The 14,442-nt window shown below is 44.2% G+C and overlaps 1 protein-coding gene across 1 annotated transcript in view; it reads left to right on the forward strand.

The window, feature by feature from the left end:
- The first annotated feature begins 11,126 nt into the window (after positions 1–11,126).
- LOC105562156 (histidine-rich glycoprotein-like) overlaps positions 11,127–14,442 on the forward strand; it is a 5,429-nt gene continuing 2,113 nt past the window's right edge. The window contains exons 1-2 of the mRNA XM_012012740.1: positions 11,127–11,138; positions 13,298–14,382. Of these exons, the coding sequence (XP_011868130.1) occupies positions 11,127–11,138; positions 13,298–14,382 (1,097 nt within the window). The remainder of the gene's footprint in view (positions 11,139–13,297; positions 14,383–14,442) is intronic.

Below are 14,442 nucleotides of genomic sequence, written 5' to 3' on the forward strand. Positions count from 1 at the left end.
GATCATTTTGGCAGGGAGTTAACGACGATCGTTTCTCAAATCATGCAATCTTGTATATTTTCAGTTTTATTGAAATAAAAATTATTCTTCCATTATTAGTGTTAATGGGAGAATATTTATGGAGAAGAATATATACATAAACTCTTCTCTTCTTTTTTTTATTAATTTCGCGAATTGACGTCGCGCTCTCGTGCCAAAACCGTTGCTTCCGGGTATCCGTGACAAAGAAAACCAGGGATTAACTCGTTCTCCAACAAGGTTTTCAATCTTAAATGGACAATGGAAAAGTTTCATAAACTAATCCAAAGTCGTATTTCCCGTAAATTCTAAAAATCTCCACCACTCTTTTCCGATATGTTGAATATTTTAAATAAAACATTAAATGCCGTAATTATTTTATTATTTTCACCTATCCATTTTCAGGAAACGAATCTACGAGATATATTTTACTACGATCTACTATCTACAATGTACTATCTACAATCTACGATTTAAGAGGTGTAGATTCGTTTCCTTAATAAACAAAATTCGCACTCACCGACCCGACGCGCAGCAGCGGAGTTGTTGTCTATCTGTAACACAAATATAAAATTTATATTAAAAAACAGTGCTTAACAAAACCAATTTTGCAAAATATAATTTCAACGCGTATCTAACTTTTAATTCAGTTAAATTTAAATGATTATATCGTGAAAGATTTTCCGCAAAAGATCTTTATCTTAATTTTTTAATTATTTTAGAATTATGGTAAAATAAAATGACTCAACAATAAACCGGAAAACATTAATTTTACAAAACAGGAAAAATAATATTTACCGTAAAGCTGCTCCGCCGGCGCCTGAAGCCTATCCGAGGCCTCTTCCTCCACTCAGGTTGTCCTTCGGGACTCCTTCTGGGACTCTTCCAGCAGTCTGTAACATACAATTACAAAATTCATGTTAAAACAGTCCAATTATTATTTTTAACTGTGGTAAAATAAAATGATAGGAAGAAGATAAATTTTATACGAAATGAAAAGTATTTACCTCAAAGATGATCCGACGACGCCCGATGCCTATCCGAAGCCTCCTCCTCCTCTCAGACTGTCCTCTGGCAGACTCGCGAAAGATCGCGCGATTCTACACTCTACCGGTTACAAAGCTTTACTGCGATTATTTTATACGGCACTCCCGAACGCGATGGGTACCTTTGGTTGTCCCGTCTTTAGGGTCTGTACTCTCTAAAAATTAATCGGTGCATCATTACTGTAAATCAATGAATATTCATTATTTTCAGTAATAATTCACTGATTGACTTTTAGAGAGTAACCCTTCAGGGTACTTAAGCCCCTCCACCACGGCAAGGTAGTACCCGAGGAGGGGATTATCAACAACAAACTGTGCAATTACATGTGTGTATATTTAGAAAAATGAATATTGAGTGAACATAAATTAGTGTTGCTATTTAATGCACGACGTGAGAGAGATTCATCCAATCGAAAGATTAATTCGCACTCCCGATCTTGGGACAAAATCAATTTTCTCGGAATTCATCAATAATGCCTCATAAATTAATAATCCGAGATGAGCCATTCTTATCTCGTTAGAAGCGCTGAAATCTTAGCTTTCCAACGAGACCAGAATCATCTTGCTACGATTTTTCTGTGCGAAGTTATTGACGATTATATCGACTCGCGATCTCTTAATCCTCATTCAGAAGCAGCAGACGGCGCGTACGAGTATATGCGGCGTCTCGCGCGGCGTCTGGCGCGGCGTCTCGCGCGGCGATGTTTACTACAGGTGTTCCTCGTATGTTTTTATTCCAGTTTTTTGGGGACGTAGTACGCTCGCGTAATACTTGCGTAAAATTCGCGCGGCCTTCTTTCATGAATGGTGCGCGCGCGCGCCCGATTTTTAAAACGCTATAACTCGGCGAAAAATCGACGTAGCGAGATGAACCAAAAACCAATCTTTTTCGTTTCACATACCGCAGATGTCTACGCTGAATATGTATGCCCTTATCATGAAACTTATATACAACAATGGAATAAAAAGTAAAATGCTAACATATAAATTATATGTATAACTGCTAAATATAAAAATTTGCCAACAAACTATATTAGACTGTATAGCAAGATTGCCCAATAAAATTGTATTAGTGAATATACAATAGAATAAAGGCTAATGTAACGCCAATGTTACGTATCAATAATTGTATTGCATTTACATTCCCAATACTACGCCAATACTTTGTGCTATCCGGGCTTTATCAACACTTTATATTATAATTCAACTACAGATTTAATATTTTTATTTTCATTGCAAGAAAGTAATTGCAAAGTAACGATTCGTTACTTTCTGAGTAACTGTAACGTGTTACTTTTCAGAATTAGTAACTTGTAACTGTAATTAGTTACATATTTAGCGAAAAAACTGTAACTGTAACTAGATACTTTTGTAAAGTAACTTTCCCAATCTTGATAATTTACACCTATTTGGCTGATCTATACACCTACATAGATCGGCAATAACCTATAACTTTGACGACATTACATTTTTTACTCCTGAATCTTTAATTTAAAAAATTTACTTTAGCTCCTACTCAAAAGGCCTACTTTAATGTTAAATTAGCAAAAGTAGAAATTTCCGACACTATCAGTTTTAAAGTAGGAGTAAATTTTGTACTTGCAGTTCGACCTCTTTTACTGTCTTCTTACTATATAATAGAATTAAAGATTCAACATAGGGCCAAAATTTCGATTCGAGGAGTGGAGGAAAAATTCATCGATTCGCCGCGCGCAATTCGCCATTCGCAGTGATTCGCTAGCCGAGCGGTTTCTTTACGAAAATAGTGGTTTTCTGATTAATATTGAAACTTGCCTAATTGTAAACTTATAATACAAGTCTTGTAACAACAGGTGAAAGTTAAAAATTGTTAAACGAACAAAACGACAAATAACAAATTACAAATGATAAACTGCGAATCACGAATAGCGTCGCAAGTAATAACGAATGTCCAACAAATTTCTGTGAGTCACGAATCGCGAATCGCGTATAGTGTGGCGCTAGCTTAACGGAGAGAGACGCACCAGCAAATGTGCGAAAAGGGAAAAAGGGCGGATCCACCCCGGATAAGAGGAGGAAAAGGATAACGATCACGTGCCTTTACGGACGTGTACCGACTGTCGCCCCTTGCCAATAAGCTCGCCAGGATTTCGCGGCGGGGCGGAATGAAAATCCAGCATTCCGACGGAAACGCGCCCGTCTTTTCCGGATCCGCGTGGCGCAGACGGCGCGGCACAGCGGCTGAAATAATCGCGTCCCGCCGGGAGAGGAAAAGGGGTGGACGGAATTTCCATCCCCTACGAGAGAACGGCTAATGGTTTTAAGGCGGTCGGCAATCAGCACCGGCACGGATAGCACGACGGCGGCTAAACAGCGGTTTCCGCCGGCACTCCGTCCCACGTTATGCGCGTTTTAAACGCATGCCTCAGCGTGCTCGCGGTGGAATAGCCGCATACCGGCGCATACTTTGCCAAGTACTTGAAAAAAGGAAGGGAAGACAAAGGCCCGCGTGAGTATTCCGCGAGAGGTGAAAGCTGAAATTGAACACGGTCGCGTAACACGAGCGAAAAAGGGGAGGATCGCTGAAGGTATCACACCAAGGTCCATGCATCGCGCGGCCGCGTGACGCTTGTTGGTCCAGGGCGAATTTATCGCGCCGACCGGTAAGTCGGGATTTAGGAAGAGAAATGCCGCCGGGAGGAAGAGAGAGAGAAAGAGAGAGAGAGAGAGACGCGTATGATTGCGCGCGGCCCGCGCGTTTAATCACGCGCGCGCACAAGCGGAATTTTTCTTCCCAAAGCGGATTAGTTGCAGATACGAGCCCGGCGGCAATTATCGCACGGACGGCGATGTGGTGGCTTATTATTGTGTAACGCGTAAACTTCGCGGCCCGTAAATTACTCGGGGAAAGAGTCGTAACTCTCTCGCGGCGACCGAAAGTCTTGACAAATCCGTAAGAATTTCTGCCAACTACGATAAAAATGCGATATAACTTGCCGCGTAATTCTCCGCGCCGCTAAGGAGGATATTAGCGAAGTTTTGTTCAAATTTCGAAATCAGCTTTGAAGAATGGATGGTAATAATGCTCCGCTTTATGCGTAGGCGCGTTTTTTACCGTTTAACACACGGAAACGTATTCATTTATCAGACCTTAAATTATCATTCTTCGTCGGAGAAGCGTCTGCCAGGGGGGGTTCAAATTTGTTCATAAATTCGCAAGTATTTCTGATTTGTCAGGCGTTCCCCGTTTAACGCGCGACTCCCCCCCGAACTTGCAACGCTTCCGAAGCGAGGACGAACAAATTGTTCGGAGCTCAGGGCGAAGCGCTACGTCTTTGGAATGCAAATTCCGCGTTTCGAGATACGGCGAGGGCTTTCATAATTTAAGCTGATTCTTAATTCGTAAGAGGTCGTTGAGACAACGGGCTGGTAAACTTGGAACTTTTGCCTTGTTCCGCGAGCTGATGTCAAAAAGAGACGAGCGGGGAGGGTTGGGTCACGAAAGGAGAGAAAATAGAGTCCTCGTTATCGCTTATGATAAATGCGCTCTTCCGATAAGACTGCTACTTTAATATTACATAAAGAAGCAGTGAAAAATGTAGTAAAAAACGAAAGAGCAGGTAAAAGTATCTATTACGATAATATTAACGCGCGTTTTTCACTGACGTAAATTTACTTATACGATAGTCCACACGTCTATCATCCCCTTCTCGTATCGTCCCCTTTTCTCGCACATCGCCGACACTTTATTATTATTTTTCCAAGAGAGAAAAATAAGTACGATCAATTTACCCGTGCCATATGTTTCTGTTCGCAAAATTCTCACGTCCGATTCTCGAAACCCTATCATAGTATAACTAGTATGCCCACACCGTCATTTGTTTTGTTTTGCGTCGACCCTTCCTGCGCATCCGCCATTATTTTGGTGGAGCCAATGAGACGTTATATATGAGGTAGTGTGAAATCAGTGTGACAGTGTGACAGGATTTTATACCAAAAACATGGCGGAATACCACGTGATCGAAACCGAAAAGATCAAAGGACCAACAGAGAGTGGGCACACTAGTTATGCCCAATGAAGACGCGAGCGTCTCCCGGGACAATTAAGGAGGGAACCGCGGCGCGATCGACGGCGCAAAAACCGTAATTTTCTCAAATGCATTCGCGAGTGTCTCGCCGTTACTTTCGTCCGCAAGAAGCGCCCCTAGACTCCTAGAAGGGGCGCGCAATTATCCCAGCTTCCCTTTAATACACCCGACGGCGGCTGGAAGAAGGTGCAGCGAGGCAAAATTCCTCCGTGGATGTGCCAGCGATAATTGTTACCCGCGTTAAAGAGAGCTGCGCGAATCGACGGCGGAGATCGTCCTCTTCCCTCTTGCTCGCAGCGTCGCGTCGTCGATCCCCGGGAAGCGACAGGGCACGACGACGGGAGACGGGACGAAGGTGACGAATGTCGGAGAAACGACGAGCTTCCGTGCCAGTTGTTTTACGAGGGTGTATCCGGCGTCTATTTACCGTACTTTTTATCCCCCACTTCCGTCCCACTCGTTCTCTCACCCTCTCGCCTGCCGGCCCTTCCCGTCCCTCCCTGCTCCGTCCCGGTGTTTCTTTAGCGGTTTCACTCGTGCCCCCTTACCGCTGTTCCTGCCACTGGATGAAGAATAAATGATGTACGGCATGACGTCCCGACGCCGGCGTCGACGCCGTCGTTTTTCACGGGGGATCCCCGCGTCCTCCGTTTCCGATTAACTCGTCGTTATTTTTGCTACGTCCGCGCCTCCCCGCATCCTATTTATTATGCTCGCCGCGCACATCGCATTGGTACTATCGCGTGTCATTATTTCCGCTCGCAGTCGCAAATGCAAAACATTAAATATACATTTCTCGCGCATGTGAAAGTCGTATATAGGGCTAAACGTTTTCAGGCCAGCCTGATTTATGCTTGTTTACGCTTGGTATCGATTATGCTCACCACACTCGACTGATCTATGCATGTTAACGATAATATATGGGCAAATGTTAAAACACTAAAAATAGCGCTCTGATTATTATCGGCAGTACATGACGACGCTTATAATAGCGCTTCGGTCAACATAAAGCGAACTAGCATTTATTTAGAACCCGAGTGACCTAAATCAGAAATTCATTGTTAGAATTCACGTTTTAAATACAATCGTGATACGCTAACGAGGACGCAGTAATGTCGCGTGATACGGTTACAATGTGTCATTAAAATAATTCTTTCACTTTCTCGCGATACAATATCCTTATATTGCCTACTCTTGGGAAAAGAAGACAGTTAGCAACCAATTTTGGGGACCAGAATTAGTAATCGAATTATTTGGATTGTTCGTAACTCTACTTTGGGAAGTATTTTGACCGTCTTCTTCGTAGTTAAGCAACTTAACATTTCGGTTAGTGCCTCTTAAGTGAAAATTATCTTTGCGCTACTGAATATCGACAGAACTAATTGAGAGAATTGATTAGTATCATTTAAAAATCTTGGACATAGATAAAATAACTAACTGCGATTTTTAGTTACGCGGGATAAAATTCGTAAAAGATTAGAGTGAGTTACGAACAATCCAAATAATTCGATTACTAATTGCGGGCCCCAAAATGGGTTGCTAACTGTCTTGGTTTTTCTCAGAGTATAAGTGTAAAACGAAAAATCAAATGTAACTGTTGCGGGATAAACCAACTTTTCCTATTCCCTTTTTCCTCCGTAAAATAAGAACCGTGAAAATGCCGGGTGATCATAAATCCTTGTACGACCATTTCGTCAACACAAATGCAACCGGCTTTGTACTCTCGGCACTCGTTAGCGGACTTCTTGCTGATTATTCAGAATTCCTCGCCACGTGCTAGCTTTCTTTCCCGCCTTTCCCCCTCACCGTCGATGGCGTTAACAAGTAGGCGGCTTTGTGGCGGACAATGCGTCGCACGATGGCGCATTCTTAACGACAGTCGCGCTGCAATTCGTGACCATTCGCGAGCGCGGCAAAAACGCGGTCGCTGATCTTCACCAGCAGCACGAAAGAAGCAGCAATTTTATTTTTTATTCTTTCCTCGAAAAAATGAAACATTCTCCAAGTACACTGCGCCGTGCTTTGCGTTTTTACAAAGCAGTACCATTTGTACGGAGTAATTAAAAAGAAGTCGAACATTTTTTTCGGGCGTCAGGTACTTGCAGAAATGAACAAAAGAAAATGTCCGTTTAATCGAGACAGAGGCAGGATAAAATGTATCGTTTCAAAATGGACTTTCACGTTTCCGTTTCCCACAATTCTAAATATCTTTCATCCCGATATAATTATGACGCTTTTTTCCATCCTCCGTGGATTATCATTCATAGAAACACAAAATGGATATACCTACCCAACTAATCATGCGTTCGAAATAAATGTATGTTTCGGGGTAAAATGAGGCGCCCGCGAAATATTGAAAATTAATCTCACATACGCGATTGTGTAACGGCGACGTTGCAATGATCGCAGCAACAGAAAGAAGAAAAAAACTAACGGCACCGGAGCTGATAGTGCGCATAAATTAAGACTTTCGTACACCGAGAAAAATACCCGATTAAATATTATATAATCGGACAATCTAATTACATAATAATATATCCGATCAAATTATACATCCGATGAAAAATACGATCGGTTTTTCAATCAAATTTCATCGGTTGTATCCATGATTTAATCGGAAAACGTACTCGGAAAAATTAACCATCGGAAACGCCATTTAATTGATTCATCCGATGAAAATTTTTCATAGTGTAGTCATAAATTCCTCCGACTGATTTTTAAAGCAATTGGTGCATTTGCCAATGCGCCCAATTACACGTCGAATTGTTTGCCCCCTATCCCATTCCGCAAATAACATGCACGGAATAACATGTCAAAAACCCAATTTCGTTAAACGCGCAAAACAAACTTCACGCACCGCTAATTTTCGCAACAAAATGCACATACTTTTTTATGTTGCTCGATGCCGCAACGCGACGCTGCCTTGAAAAATTCAGGGCATCAGCGAGACGTGACAGATAACGGGCCGCAAAAAAGAAGCGCGCGTAGAAAATTCAAAAACCGCGAAATGCAAAATTGCCGGCGATGCATATCGCATGAGTTACAGCGCTGTCATTATTATCGTTACGCCTACTGTCACGATTATTGTATGTACTGAGTTATGAGGCTTTTCTCTATTCTCCATGGATTATCATTCCGCTCGAAACACACAATGGATACACCCAACTAATCACGCGTTCGAAATAAATGAATATTTCGGGGGAAAATGACGCGCCCGCGAAATATTGAAAATTAATCTCGCAGACGCGATTGTGTAACGTCGACGTTGTAATGATCGGGGCAACAGAAGGAAGAAAAAACTAATGGCACCGGAGCTGATAGCGCGCATAAATGGCCGTTCTATTATCACAGCAGCGACGCTAATGCTTAAATCGATAACGCCAGCAAAGATGTCAAGTCGAAAAATTTCTCCTGTCGCATTTATGAGAAATTCTCCCGTCGGTGTGTAACTCGCTCTGTAATTACACTCGCAGCCGTGCAATTCTAAAGGATGCTGCGCCGGAACGACCCGAATTGCGCGAAGAGCTAAACCGTAACGAACGTCTCGATCGACTCCGAGATCTCGTTTGTTTCCTAAATTTCGACGCGGCGCCATATCGCCGGGAAAATCGTGCGGAAATAATTACCAGACCGCTGGTAATGCTACAGCTTCGAAGATGGAGAGGAGGCGGTAGACGAGGAAAGCTTGCGGCACGACTAATAATGCCAGCCCCACCGCGGCTTTGCTCCGAGCCTCTTCTCGTTCCACCCTTCGGCGCAGTCACTATCTGGCTGTGCATTAAACAAATATTACGTTTCCCTAATCGGGAAACTGGGTGTACTAAAAGCCCGCAGAAGTTCCTACTAAGTCGAAATCGTGTACAATCTAGATTTACGAGTACCGTAAGAGGGTATTGGGGGAACCATATAGATATATTGGCTTTAACAGATTTTAGATTACTTTCCACTGAGCCTCGAGCGAGGTACGATAAGAGTTTACAGACTGTAAGAGAATTGTACTAGGAAAATTTTCTCAAATGCAAGAGGTACAAAAGGAAAGGTAAAAGAATCTCGCGATCAACTCTATCGATTATCCAAATGAAGTCTACGAATTTCTTTACTGAATTCTGACTTCAATCAAGATTCGAAGAATTACCGACTGACATATACGAAAGGGTAGAATAAGGGGAAAACGTTTCTAAAATATGTGTATCATTCAAAATGACGTAAAATTTACGAACGGCAGCATCCCGGAGTTTAAGGAGCAGAATAAAGCGTGCAGAGAGAATCACCGTAATGGCCTTTGGAAGAAATCGGATGTGGGACGACGAAATGGAGACTATCAACGAATTTATGAACACGACGAGTGAGCACGGAGCTCGACGGTGAATGAGTGTTTTACGAGACAACTATAGAGTTGTGTGCATCGCAATTGGCCGCACGAGCATAACGTTGCCACGTTCGGGGTGTTTATCTTTACTGCCGTTTCACGAGAACGTTTCATCGTGATATCCGCGATAAGGAAACACTAGCTGAATATTGACAATAATCCAGACTATTAGAGAATTTTAATGCCCTCGATTTAACTCTCGGCTATAGGCGAATACTTTCGAAATCTCGAAACCATTCTCAAAGCACGGCGCTCGTTTATGCGTATTATTTGATCGCTAATAACGATGTTCCGTGAGATAATTGGCGCAGATAAATTAATTCGACCGTAATAAACTGCGCGCGAAATATGCGATATCGAGTGATCGCGTATTAACTTCGGTACGTACTGTAAGCGAGAATTAAATGTACGGTATACGCCACTACAATAAATAATCTAGCGTGTCAATAAATGTTTCTTTGTGTAATAACATTTTGTTCGAGGTAAATAGGGGCATTAATATATTTAAAATATATTTTGCCGCTGCCACGTGCTTTTAATTAATTTTACCCCGTGATAACTTGAGACGAAGTTTGCTTAATCCATCACGTCGTAAGTACATTATCGGATGCATTAATATTAATGGTCGTCCCCGAGCGCTCGTGTCAATGAGAGTGACGTAGGAAGACACTACAGAATTCGCCTTATTGAGTAAACGTTACTAATTTAGCTCAGTCGTACGCATCGCTTGCTTCATTTCTGGTCGATCGCGCAGCACACGTTTAATATGCGTATTGAACAGTCTATGCCGCGCGAGTGCTGTCATTGCCCTCGAGGGACGCGGGCGGATATGAAAGTGACGTGAAAGCGGAAAATTTGATTAGTATTACAGAACCGAGTAAAATTACGACAATCGCGCTGGCTGCAGGTAATAGATCCTTGAAACGCCGATCGCGTTTTCGCGTCCGTCCGCTTTGTTTCCGGTAATTAAGAGCTACTATAACTTCCTCCTAAACCGGGATAATTTGCCGCGGCTGTAATTCGCCCGGTTATTTCGCGGAGTAAATTTTTATACGTGCGATATAAATATCGCCAAAAATGTAAATGCAAAAAAAATCATATTTATTCATACACGCATGCGTCCTCACTCGGACATGTACCCGCCGTACGCTTTATTACCGCTGCACAAAAAAAACAGTGCATAAAAATTCATAGAAATTATACGGATACTTTTGCATGCGGAAAAAATAACGGTGCTTCGGTATGAAATTAACTCGGATAAAATATGTCACGTTGCGTCGCGCGTGCGTTTCGCTAGAGAACTGCTGCGACGCGTGGTTCTTGTATCATCGGATCGAGGGTGTGATCGGAGAGCACATGCCCGAAGCTCTTCCAGCGCGGCGGAAATAAGCTCGAAACGATCATTGGGCGTGAATGAATTTCAACGGTTGCAATAGCGATCGAGACCGGTCGCGGTCCGGCGGGCATTATGACGACAATTAAAACATTAGGCAGCGGGTCGTAAACGACATTGGTGCTTAGCACGGAAGAAAGTACCGTGAGTTAGGTGCTCTCTATAAAAGTACGTAGTCACTCAGTTTTGGCATCCAGTTGTTCGCTGGCTGCACCCACCGTGATAACGCCGACATGGTTACGTGGGTAAGTTCCTCGCAGTTCCCCCGGAACGTTTCTCTTTAGTCGGTGAAGTGGCTGAGGGGCCGAGTGAATGAGGTGCGCAAAGTTTGTAATCGTTTCTAAAGTACTGCGTACATAATACACAGCGTCGAATACGGACCCATCGGCGAGAATAATTCATCTTTAGAGATAAAGACCCGCCTTCCCCTCGCCACGCACGCCTCCTTTCCATTACTTTGATTAACACACGCGTTACTCAGCTTTTAATATCACGACCGTGGGGCGACTACGTGATACAAAGCTCCAAATTTATCGTTGACATCCGTCTGGATTTCAGGCCGAATATATCCCGGCGCGAGTTTGCGGACAGTTGTGACGTACAAATGTCACAGATAAAAGTCATTAGGACGTTCGTCATCGGTGCGGCTGATGAAGCATTCGCGGTTAATTGACGTGCGCCCGCAAATTTTCGCGTTTCGGAAACTCGATCTCGCGTCCAGCAGTGTTGTCGCGTTAACTCGGTTAAAAACGTGGCCGAAGTTTGTGTAATGGGGAGAGACGGGGTGGACCGCCCCTCCACGTGCAAAACACGTCTCGCCGTTTCTGATCCGCGACCGGCGGCGCCGCCCGCGTCCAGTCGACGTCGGGCGTCGCCGGCATCCGGAATCTTTTGTATAAATTGCTTTGTCGCTGATTAAATCCCGAGTTATTAAGCGCCGGAACATTTGCATTTCAAGAAGAATATATCAGCGCTTCGCGCGGACGCCGCCGCCAGCTTGCAGCTACTGCGGAACGAGGAAATTAGCGGCGGCGGAGGCGACGGTGTCGCGACGCCGTGGAATGAGATATTGCGGAAGGAGAGACGCTGGGGAGGGAAACCGAGATTCCGACTTTCCCAAGTCCCCTCGACAGGACTCTTTCTATTCCAATTGGATATAGCGTTTAATTATCCCCGCATCGAGAGCATTCAGTAATAATTCTGAAAGCTTCTTCATATCATTCAGCCTGGCGCTCGATTGCAATTGACACTCATTTCGCGATATTACTCATTCTGAAGTTTACATTAGACTCGAGAGAATACGATTCACTGGGTATTTTTGAATTTATAATTGCATTCGGGTCGGTTAAATTTATAATTGCGTCTTATCACACTTCTAATAATCTCTTATTTTCGGAGCTCTGGATAACGTAATCAATTCAATAATATAAAATCTGAAATAGAATTTGCTGTGCATAAAACTCATCTCGTGTTAAAATAGCATGATACAGTTTCCGAGCGCAGATTACGAAACCACACATTCCATAGTATAATCTAAGTTTCCGAACATTAATAATAGCTAAGTTCGAAACGACTCGTCTATGGTGTATAAGAAACCGCGTTTGGAAAACCGCTCAATTAAATAAAACCGGAGAAGGATAAAGCGCGAAATCGCATCACAGATTCAATCTACCTTCGCCAATTTCGAATCGAGTTCAATCCCGCGGGTGAATCGCAAAAGCGGATTTCTGAGAATGTAATTTGATATCGTCTTCGGCTGATTCCCTATTCCTACGCGCGTCAGTCCTACTAGAAATTCGAATAAATCACCGGCGCGATTATATTCGAGCGTGATTAATTGATTTCTTGCGGCAAACATACCGCCAGCTGACCACGCTGATTTTCCTAACGGCTCGAGATGTGATTTCGGTTCTCGTTAGCCGAGCGATCTCTCTCCCTTTCTTCCTGCGGGGGATCCGCAGCAAGAAGGCCGAAGCGCGATAAAACGACTCCCCGACGATTTACTGGATATTATCTCCGGCTCTTCCGCTCGAGCGTGCACGCGTACACGTGTGTGCGACAAAACTGACCGCCCGATACGATACGCTTTATATCTATTGAAAGTTAAACGCCCATTATTCGGGTCGTTTCAACTATCTCTCTATTTAGAATGCGAATAGACAACGGGCAATAGGCCCATAATCTGAATCGTTGTAATTCAGGATTGTGAGAGCCGCAAAGTTATAATAGAATTATAAAAATAAATAATTATACCCAAGACGCCATATCCTTATGTACTATAATTATTATAATTAAGGATAATGAAAGTTTAACGTTAACGATAAGTTGCTGCTAGAGTAACAATCCAAAAGACATCGCCGTTCCACGAACAGGTTCCATTTACCGAGCTCGTCTGTCATCCTAGGCGTGGTTTCCGGTCGTCGGTCTGTTGCTGGCAGCAGCGACCGGCCAGGAACCTAAAACACGAGATGAGATTCGACCGCAGGTGTCGGCGGCCAAGCAAGAACTGGCCGGCTCCAGCAGGCTGCCGGGACAATTGCAGCCGCCGCGACCGTTCGTGCCCGTCGAGAATCTGCTGGGCATTATCGCGCCGGCCGAAAGAAACCAGAAGAAACGACAGCTGGCCGATCTCGGGCTAACCTTCCCGCAGCCATTGTTACCGCTAAATGGCCAAACTCCGCTTCCGCTTCTCGAGACGACTTTTGGCGCGGGTCTCGGTGCCAGCATCGTTCCACGAATCACTCCGCAACCGAAGCAGATCATCACGCGGATAACCGAGGCCTCGCCGCCGGTTGGTCACGTCACCATCGTGACCCCACCAGTCGTTGAATCGCAACGTAGAGTTCACGACTTAAACAGGGCATTCCACCACAAATCCCACTCCTTCCACCATAAGCATGGACATCACCATGGACATCATCACGATCATCATCACGACCACCATTCGCATCACGACCATCATGCCAAGCACGGCCATCATCATGGACACAAGCATCACCACGGGCACGAGCATAAGCACGATCATCATCATCACGAGGAGCATAAACATCACGAGGACCACAAGCACCATCATGATCAGCATCACCACCACGGGCACCATCATGATCATGGACATAAGCACGAGTCTGAGCATAAGCATCACCATGGTCACGAGCACAAACATGGACACCACCACAAGCACGGCCACAAGCACGGTCACGAGCATAAGCATCATGGAGAGCACAAGCATCATCATGGGCATGATCACCATTCGAAGCACGAACACCATGAGGAGCACAAGCACCATTCGGAGCATCATCATCATCACAAGCATCATCATCATAATGAGCACCATCATCACCACGACCACCAGCACGTTAACGAGCATCATCATCATCACAGTCATAAGGAAACCGAGAAACATCACCATCACCACGGACACGATCACAAGGAGCATCACAAGCATGGGCACAAAGAGGAGCATAAGCATCACCACGGACACGAGCACAAGCACGGCCATCACGAGGAGCATCACCACGGCCACCACGAGGACCATCACCACAAACACGG

Source organism: Vollenhovia emeryi, unplaced genomic scaffold, assembly GCF_000949405.1.
Source record: "Vollenhovia emeryi isolate VEMERY1.0 unplaced genomic scaffold, V.emery_V1.0 DF939194.1, whole genome shotgun sequence".
NCBI lineage: Eukaryota > Metazoa > Arthropoda > Insecta > Hymenoptera > Formicidae > Vollenhovia > Vollenhovia emeryi.